Here is an 11,012-nt window from a genome sequence, read left to right on the forward strand (position 1 = left end):
ACAGATCTCGAACAACAACCTTTCTGCTGCACATTCACTGCATTTCGTAATCACAACTTCATTGTTGACCACCATCAGTATCTGGTAGTTTATTCAACCACAAAGAATAGATATAAAAGTGTCCACCATTTTGCATCTGTTTGCGATATCGACTTAGTGCAAAGGAATTATTATTACCAAGAGAAAAACCTCTCCATCCATACCATTTTGACCCATCTTCACGTAGCTGATTACCCTAGACTTCTTAATACCTTTGAGGAATCCCTTCCGAACGCATTGTTGAGTTTTAAAACATGCAAGTTTAAATAGAGCAGATATGTCTTCAAAAATGATTTTTTAGGTCGTACTCTCCATGATGCATAGCATTTTGAAATATATGCGTCTGAAGTTCATTTTCCCACACTTTCAGCAGCTTTTATCTCTGAAACAACACATTGTAAGACACATGTTTACTGAGATTGTTTCCTCATTTTCATAAGAGAACTCACCTCTTGAAGTTTATTGTTGAAGTTTTTGATACCCGATACATAGGGGTCGAATTGAAAACGCTGAATATTTTATCTGTTCTATTAAATTTTGATTGTATAAGGGAAGATTAAACAAATGCTGTTATATAAATTTGTTCATAATTGCGTATTAGGATTTAGAGATTTGAAATTAATGAGCATTGTGTTTTATGAAATTGATTAATTTTAATTGAAGCCACTACTATCAGTCTTCCTTATGAATTCCGAAGCTCAATAGAAGTAATCAATATACTCTCAATTACAGTTTAAGACTGTGACTAAAATTTTATTTTTTAATGTAAATGCAATACCCTTTTGGGCAATTTTTTCATTAAAAGAATGGCAAGTTAAGCCAGTATAGTGGCAAATTTAGAAGGTAAAAACTGGGGGAGCCAGCCAGTACCCAGACTATGGTAGGTATAAATAAACTTTCAAAAATATATAAATAATAGCTTAAATTATTTTGCCACTGAAAAAACTGGGGGGCCTAGTCCCCTCGGCCCGGCCTAGATCCGCCACTGAGCCAGTAGTTCGCGTATGTACCGTACCTTTCGAAGATTAGAAGTCAATGATTGAAAACGCAATGTGATAGAAATGTCTAGTTAGAAATCAACCAATGTAACTAAAACTAATAATTTAAATTGTTTAACGGCTATCTACTGCTCAATTGCTGCGTTTACATTCACAGGCAGAAAATATTAAGAAGAGAGCATAAGGGGAAATATTGAAAAGAAATAAAATGGGAAAAATACTAGTAACAAAATTGCTTGTTACGTTTGTGATATTAGTGATATTCGTATCAAATCTAGTCTTTCTGACTGGACAATACAAATACTTCACATATCTATATGTGAATGAATAATACTGTTTATAAATATTCCTTAATAAATAAAAGAATGACAAGTTATTCCACTTCAAACATAAATAATTTTTGGAATATTAGTTTCCAAAATAGAAATTTTAAAATATAGACAGAGTTACATATCTGTTTGGTAAATTATTATTGAAATTTAACTACTACTAATACTAATCATTTAAATGGATTTTTAAGATGTTTTCTATATTGTTTACTCGATTTGCCATTTACGATGTCATTATAGTTTAAAGTAAATAACGTTACTGGGAAACACACTGTTTAGGCGACAATAACGCCCACACAAAACATAATTGATAAGTACTCAAATGAAAGTTTATATATACTGTATATGTTATTTCCAATTTCATATTTTTTTGATAGCGTCGAAGTAAAAGCTACTATGGGTTTTATTTAAATGTCAAAAAGAAAACTATAATTATGAGTGTTCTTGCTTTATTGAGGGAACTGCCGAAGTCAACAGTGAAACTCCTTCGGAGATAAAAGTAACTAATTCTTACTAATTTTAAGTGCTGATAACGAATATGAAATTAGTATTTGAAGATTGGTTCGGGTTTCAAAGAAATACGTTATCACCAGATGTGCTTTGGTGGGTAAATTAAGGGTTCATGGCAACAGGAGCTGTTTGCTTATTTCAATAAACTTCTATTGTTTGACTGTTAGTTTCATTGCTATCCTCAGAAACGTACGCAGGGGCTGGGTCCTGCGGGTTTTGACCACCCAACATTCCAACATTTTTGTAAATTTAGTCTAATTCCAAGTGCAATTTTGCAAATCTTAATGTAATTTAGCATCAAATTGTACTTGGACCCACGGAAAAACTTAGGAACCCTCCCGAAATAAATTCGTGCATGCCTGCATGAACACGTCAGAGTCCCCTGGAACAGTATTTTCATTGGAAAGTGACATAGTATGTTGTAACAACGTAACTGGTCTTATGAGTAAACTTAACATAGAAGATAATCCCGATGAATGGCAGCTATTCATAGACGCATCAAAACTATTCTCCAAATATTTTCTGCGTAAACTTCCACAAAAATTGCTGAAACTAAAATCAGGTAGGGACCTTATTGGCCCTGAAATACGCTAATTCCTCAATGATTCTGAATTTGTTGTAGTGTTAGAAGATAAGGAGAGGACTGCATGGGATTCTTTGCAAAAAGTGGTGACATATGTTTTGTGAAACGAGTGGCCTCAGAATTATAAAGAAGTAGTGGAGCACCTACTAATATCTTCTACCAAGCAATGGGACGTCATATGTCACTAAAAATGCATATGTTGCACTCCCACATAATTTCTTCCCAGAAAGTTGCGAAGCAGTCATTGATGAACATGAGGAACATTTCCTACCAAGTTATATCTATGATGGAGAAACAATATCAGGGCCACTGGAGAAGTCTGCGCTTGCCGATTGTTGTTGGACAATCGCTACAGATGTTCCAGAACCACAGATGTTCCAGAGACAGGCAAAGTGGCGCCATTTGTAATATCCATGTAAGTTGTGTTTTATCACTTTCATTTTATACAGTTTCAATTTCTTATTGACGCTTTTATATTCTTCGGAACGAACCCTGTGCCAAGTACAGACAATTTTTCCAAATAAAGATTTTTATAGAGAAAATTGCGTTTAGGAAAGTTAAACATGTTATTCAAGTATTTCATTTTGTTGAACTGATATTCAAGCAATATATATCATTAATAATAGGATATGCCAAAATATATCAAAGTTGTATTGGTATCGAACTAAACTAAGGTATATTTTGTTAATTACCTCTAATAGTTTTCTACACTTCTATAACTATAGATTTTGTTACGTATGTTTCTTCGTTCTGTGTAAAATTGCATATAGAAAAGTGTTTTCTATCATTGTTCTTTCAACCACATTTCTAAATTGTGGACATGAAAATGTATACCTTTTAGATGTGAAGAAAAACTTCTAAGATGATAGTTTGAATTCTTTTAACTAGAAAATAGCAACAAATATTCTTTCACACGTATTTACAAGTTACAAAAATTAACATAAAGTTTAGTTGTTGTCATAATTATTATCTATGATAAATTAGTTTAATGTTAGAAATGCAATTGAATCAAAATTGAATTTTTTAATTTAAAAATCATGATTGAAAATTTTTTATGTTCGTTCGGCTTTTTTATAGTTACAAAACTTGATCATCTTTCTCTTATGACAGAATTCTTTCCCTTTTAAGCTTGAAAATATGAATTAATTCGTTTACTACACAAAACGTCCAATTTCTCCGATATGTCTGACTCAAAAAATCTAGAAAATATGCTCATGAGCAAACTTTGAAGAATTTTGCTCGTTTATAATTTACTGGACCATCTTAAATTCAGTGTTAGACCCAAACATAATACATACAAAGCACTAATAAAATGATTGATATTACAGATGGTATAAATAAGGATGAAACTAACTACTAATATTCGTTGATGGAAGTCGTGTCTTTTATTGTCGTAAATTCTTTTAACATATAAGCTTATATAAATTCTTTTAACATATAGAAAGTGTTTTAACTTTACATCAAGCTACATACTTTTCCACCTTTCTAAATGATCATAACTAATGTGTCATTTACGAAAATCATTATTTTTAATAAATGCAAACCATTCAAGAGTAACAGGGTAGGCCTACCATTTTGTATCTTTACTTTTCGTACATATGTACATATTATATTCACATACCGTTTTACAAACGCCTTTTTATGTAATGAAGACGATCTTTAAGTGTATGTATATGTATCTAAAAAAACTGTCCATGTGTAACGCTACAGAATTTATGAAAAAAAGTATTAAAATCACGAAAAAGTGAACAGAGGACGCTCATTTGAAAGTAGACTCACAAGAAATGCGGTCAATTACTACGATAACCCAGAAGCAGTTCACTGAATTTGGAAGGACAACAATTTCGCAAGTTATCCTGAACGTTATTCAAATTTAATATTCACAGCGCGGAAACAATTTGGGAATTATTAATTACCATAATCTCGCTTGATACGAATATGCATATTAGAAAAGTACACTATATTTCGAACCTCTAAAACAGTAAAACACTTATTTTCAATTGAGTAGAAAGCATTTAGCACAAACTATTGTATCCAATATATGATTATTGTAATAAAGTGTACAATAACATGCCAATCACGGTTTCTAACAAAATGCAAAATGTATGTAATAGCTATATTAGGTTCATTTTTAATCTGTGTTCTTGAGACCTTGTGTAATGTCATTAAAAATATTATAATGGTTACCACTCTGCCTCCAAAGGATAGTAAATTTGATACGTTCAATTTATAGCATAAGAACTACAATTCCCAACCACAGTTACAGAAAAATTACCAATATGCACCCAAGCAAAACATTACTACTTAAAAAACCGAGATGTAATGTTAGTCCTTCGTGACTACCAGCATGCCGCGCTTATGGAATAGCATTCCTTTTCTGTGAGAAAGACCACGTCAATATTGAGCTTCAAAATAAAAAGCTTTCATATTTGGTTTTCACTTATAACGTTCAAACTTACAGAAAAGAAAACAGCCAGATTACGTTTATTATTGTTTGTTTCCATTATCATTATTACTATTAATGACCGTTGTTTTTGTTATTTCAGTAACACTGCGTAATCAACAATGTGTTACCTGTATTCTTTATGAATTATCTTTTACCTTTTTCTCTAATTCGCCATTTCAATTACGCATTTTTCTTTATTATTTTCTTTACTATTTTAAAATGCACCCTATTTTAGTTGTATATGACTATATTAACACTTTGTTTCAACTTGCCGCCAGAAAGAGCCTAATGGCTCTAATCTCGCTAGCACGGAAAAATTAAATGCTCATTAAAATAAATAAATAAATAAATATTATGAATAAAAGTTCTTTACTATCTTTTCGTCTATAGTCTGTAATGTTATCAGTCCCTTAGAATTGCATTTTGATTGCACAGCGGACTATGAATAAACACGATATACACACGAAGGTGCAAAGGAAGATTATTAATTTTGTCACAGTCGTAAGAGAAGCATCTTGAAAATAACCTTCATGTAAAATATTTCTTATAGTAACTTTAAACTATTACTAACTTTAAACTGATGCTCTTCCAGTAAATTTAATCTGATACTAACTTTAAACTGATACTAACCTTAAACTATTTAGTGTTATTATTTTTTTACTATATTGTGAAATATTAGACTAGTTGAATACTTCTATTATGTTAACGGTTATTAATACAGGGTGAAACAGCAAAAAAACAATGAAGTGATCATGTCCTACACAGGTTGTCTTTCATTTAAATAAAGTTAAGATTTTAGTCCAAAATACCGTATATTAGATATTTTTAAAAGATTACGTCTAAGTACTAGCATACAAGGAATATCTAAATATAATTTATCCAAATTATGAACTAACATTTATATTTTTTAATACTTTTGAAACTAGTTTCTTTCTTTCATTTGATTTAATAAATGTCAATCATAAAGTTCATTAGTAAAAGAGATCTCTATCAAAGTTTGTGAATGAACTGGCGACATTTGTTTTTCACTAAACTTTTGGGTTTTATTTATTGTAGTAAATCCTTAAAAAAACTTAGATCCTAATAAATAATGAAATACAAACAAATAATAAAACACATATTTGAAATCAGAAGTGAAGTTGTTAACAATATAATTAATAGTTAGATAATGTATTGAGAAGTCATGATATTAACATTGGTCAGAAAAAAGAAGTTTAGATACAGCCTTAAAATTCCTTATTTAAAAAATAATTTTAAAACATATTGCATTGAGAATAGTTCGTTTATTTTAAGTCGACATACTTTCAATAACTATAGGATGTAATATAACTTATTTATTAATTCATAACCTGTAAATGCAAATACTGATAACGTTGTCCTAGGCATAATTAAATGCAGAAGTTTTATATGTGGGTGAGATATGTTGGAAGAATCAATATCTTCCGTGTTTTTGCTCTGTGCTCTAATTAAACAATAAAATATTGGGAAAGGCTCTTAGCGTTAATCTTTAGACTCATAGATAAGTTCAGGTCACTAAGACACACAGATTAATCAACCATATAATTAATATTAGCGTTAATTCTAGTTCCAAATGCCTACAGAAGAAGTGTGAAATTAGATTAAAATAAAAAGAAAGAAAGAATCCAAATCCCTTTTGAAATCTCAAAAACCAAATGTGAAGTACGATTACTTGCCTTTCAAAGTAATTCCAAGGAAAAGCAGGGCTGCAGTTGCAGCAATTGAGACCAAAACTTTTGGTGTTTTTGTCATGATTACTTTTGTGAAATCATTAGAAGCCAATTTCAACATGGTTTTCCCCCTTTACACAAGGACCAATTGCACTAACAACTAGATTGATGGAATGCCAAACACAGAAAGGCAATCTAAGTGAATTTGCAGTGAGAACTTTATTATTATCTATATTGTTAATTTGTTGTATGACCTCAGAGAGTCACTAGAGGGGAGCGGGAGGACTCTACAGAAGCAGGGATTGGCAAAGACAAAAATAATCGTATTATCTGCTTGGATACATGGGATAGTAGTTTATGTACGCGTGCGCTCACTTCACTCACGATAGGACTTCCCAATTACATGATAAATATATTCTCGACATTTGCGTGTACCCTATTAGCGTAGTTTGTGTTTAAAAACAATTTGGTGATAAAAAGAAGCTAATATGATAATCTTTTTTAAAATCATTTTCCACGCCACTGAGTTCAAGAAATTTCGTAATATCTTGGCATTTCGTAACCTTTTAATGACGTTGAATTTTAATCTCTTGGAAGGAACCCATAACCTTTTATAATGTTTCACGCTCTTACTAGTTTATAAAAGAAAATAAGTGCTATCAAACTCTGACAAACGATACTTCTTTCGCGCTTTCATGGTGATAACACAAATATTTGCATTTTCATGTCAATATTTCAGTCAGGAACAGAAGATTTTTGGGTACGTTTGAATTTGAAGCATTATCGCCAGAACATTTTACAGGCGAATTAAATCAGTATCGCATAGATGAAGCACAGATGTAAGATATATATGGTCACTTAATTTTTATTACATGCTGTTGATACTAATTTTTCCAAATTAAGACCAATGAATGTAAAGTAATAGGAAAAACTATCTTACTTTTACCACATATTTTACAGTTTATGTAGGAAGTATGTGCAAATTCTTTGCACTTGGTACTAGGAACGAACACATAATCAAATTATTAAGATAAAATATTATTCAGCGAAAATTCTCTCTGACCATTTATATTAAGCGACCACCCGTTTCAATAACATTTTTTAAAAAAAGAACTGACATAAAAGTCTTGTAAGATCATGCGTTTTGAATATATTAGACGACCATCTCTCACAATGACATTGGGTAGTGCAGGAACCATGAGTATCTTCTCTTCAGTGATCATCTATTGCTTTCATCATTAAATACATATTAAGAACAGAAAGCATTCCGTAAAATTAAATCATCATGGGATCGGGTTTTTCCTATTCACTTGTTACCTTACCCGTCTTATATAGCCTCACTGCTGAAAGGAACGTTAAACTCAAAACCAACTCAACTCACTTGTTACCTGATAGCATTTTGTTTTGTTTTGTTTCCGGGGCAAACCAATTCATATACGAAAATTTAAAACTGAACATACAAGTACAAGGATGATTCAGAAAGCAAGATAACAAAAGTTGTCATGAATACATTTTATCCTATATACATAGTAGTAGGCTACCGATACACACATTACTTTTCAACATAGTCGCCATACTTCTCCGTCCATTTATCTGAACGATACAACAAAGCATTGATGCCAACATAGAAGAAATCCGCGTGAAATTCGTGATGTCATATTATGAAGTTTGATTAACTACCGTATCGTTTGGTAAATTCTTGATCGCACAGGTGCATTTTCATTAACCCGCAGACTATCCATGTGGGAACGATATGTGTTGCCATCCTTTGTCTGCTACTAAGTGATTCATCTTGCACACCTGTCCTCCATTATCAAACTCAATGTACCAAATGGACTATGGATGGCCAAACCCGGTTTTAATAAAAACACTGATATGCAAGGTTTTGTTGTTTTTAAGTGAAGAGGTGTATCGGAATCGATTTTTTCTGCAGATTACGATAATGACCTTCAAAATTGTGTATCACGTCAGTTTTTTTCACAGATCACGAAAATGTCAATTTTTTAAAAAAAAGTATTTTTTAACCTGTAGACGCCTGCCAGGGAATTCATATCTTGACGTTGTCATCCCTGGTGCCTCTTCTAATCGTTGCAGAGACATGGACTACCGCTTGTTGGAAAGCTAATGGAACAAGTAATGCAACGAGCTATGTTTTGTGCATCTGAGCTCCCATTCGTAGAAGAAGAAGAAGAAATACGAAATATTTGTAAGAAAATGTTATTTTTTGAATTTCTGGTCTGCTGACTACACTATTAGTAATCCCATGCTGATCAAAAAAATTAATAGAAGTATCTTACATAGTAATACCAACCATATAGAAAATGAAAGCCGTAGCTACAATAGGAAGGGAGAAACAAAACGAAATGCAATCACTTGTATACAATTTATAATTTGGTTTGTATGGATTCCCATTGGCAACCCTGGCATCTCCCCCACTCCTAATTGTCACAGAGATATGAATGACATTTTAGTTGGAAAGCTCATGAAACAGGAAATGCAACGAGGTATGCTCCGCACCCATAGTCTAATAGTCATACAAGAACGGTAAGAAGAAAGAGAAAAAAAAGAAGAAAACAAATGCATAGTATAAAACATACATACCTAACATTCGTCACCGGACTTCCCTTGAAACTTCCTCTTTTTGAATTTTCGTTGGTGTTCTTCCGTATAGTCTATTTAGTCTCTTTTTAACATCCAGCAATAGTCGGCCATCATATGGACAGTCCACCTTCCTTGGTATCTCTTTTCCACTTTAATGTCCTGATAGAAATGCTCGCCATGTTCTTCCGTAAAATCACCAAGATTGTCAGGAAAGTAATTGAGATGAGCATGAAGAAAGTGAACTTCGACACTCATGTTGCAGTTTAAAAGATTCCAACATCTCGTCGATTAAAACACTGTAATTTGCAGCCTTCTTGTTCCCCAAAAAGTTTTGTACCACATTTCTGAAAGCAGGCCATGCTTATAATTCTGTCTCACTCAACTTTCCTCAAATGTTTTGTCCGCCATCAATTTTCGTATTTCTGGGTCTGTGAAAATTCCAGCTTTGATTTTCTCTGCCGTGACAGATGGAAATTTTCTTGGAAGGTACTGAAAGCATTTACTACCTCTGCTTAAAGCTGTTACGAATTGTTTCATTAAACCTAGTTTTATATGCAACGGTGGCAACAGTATTTTAGAGGGATCAACCAATGGAAGTGAAACAATGTTCATTTTGCCAGGTATGAAAGTACTTCTGAATGGCCACTGCTTTCGAACCCAATATTCAGTTCTTGCTCTGGAGTCCCACTCACACAAAAAGCAATGATATTTTGTGTATCCTGCTTGTTGGCCCTAGCAATATTCCAATGACTTTGATATCCCCCACACACCCACTCATAACGCTTGTACTGCACCTTTTCCAGCAGAAATTGAAGCCTTTCGTATGTCTCTTTCATAGTCACTGAATGTGCTATTGGAATGGACGGATGGACGTTAGTGTGCAATAAAACAGCTTTTTAGCCGGATTTGCTAGAATCTATGAACAGCCTCCAATCTCCTGAATTGCAATTGATGTTGTAGAATTTCATGACTGCCGGAATGTCTTGACAATATACCAAACCATTTTCCTCTGCAAAAAGCGGAACTACAGTACTGGCACAATTATTATGGATTTTTTGATAAAAACAAAACTTTTGTGCAAAAGTGTCTTGCAAACAATTTTATTAACTAATACTTTATTTACTTTACACCACCAGTACCAAACAAATATTATTTATTAGTTATTTTAAGTGGGTTTTACAGTCTTATATGGGAGTGTCTGGCAATACAGAGAGAAAACGTCTGACAACCCTGACACAATCACTGCATTGTATGGACAGAGCTCAGTAATAGTCTGGCATTTGCGTGGACAAATGTGTGTTTATTGCATTGTCTGTCTGTCATTTGCATGTGATCACTTTAGTTCTGTGTATTTGTGCATTTAAGTTTAATGGCAACTTTTTTGTTCAGATTTTCTAATGTGTTTATGCAATTGAGCAGACATGGGCAAAGTTCGTGATTTGAGTCCTCACAAGGTTGGACATATTAGTGTTTTATTGAAGAAACCACCTTAAAACAGAAAGAAATAGCGACGAAACTTAAAGTTTCAACTCAAACCGTCAGTAATATAAGAAGTAATTGGAATATGGCCACAGTTTGGCATCAAATAGGGCTGGAAAATGTGGTAGACCTAAGAAAACAACATCGAGAATGGACAGAAAGATAATTAAAATGGCAATTTACAACAGAAGAGCATCTTGCAGAATGATTTCCAACCAACTTGCAGCAGAGGGCATTACCATTGCTCGCAGAGCAGTAAATAAGAGACTATTGGAAGGTGGAATAAAAGCATATCGTCCCAGAAAAAAGCCTCGCCTTACTGACAAGATGAAACAGGTT

General features: G+C 32.9%; 1 protein-coding gene across 1 annotated transcript in view; it reads right to left on the bottom strand.

The window, feature by feature from the left end:
- Positions 1-6,794, bottom strand: part of LOC145686375 (uncharacterized) — a 77,562-nt gene extending 70,768 nt beyond the window's left edge. The window contains exon 1 of the mRNA XM_081759641.1: positions 6,600-6,794. Within this exon, the coding sequence (XP_081615767.1) occupies positions 6,600-6,714 (115 nt within the window). The 5' untranslated portion in view covers positions 6,715-6,794. The remainder of the gene's footprint in view (positions 1-6,599) is intronic.
- Positions 6,795-11,012: the final 4,218 nt, after the last annotated feature.

This window comes from Thermobia domestica, chromosome 5, assembly GCF_964235325.1.
Source record: "Thermobia domestica chromosome 5, izTheDome1.hap1.1, whole genome shotgun sequence".
Taxonomy (NCBI): Eukaryota; Metazoa; Arthropoda; class Insecta; order Zygentoma; family Lepismatidae; genus Thermobia; species Thermobia domestica.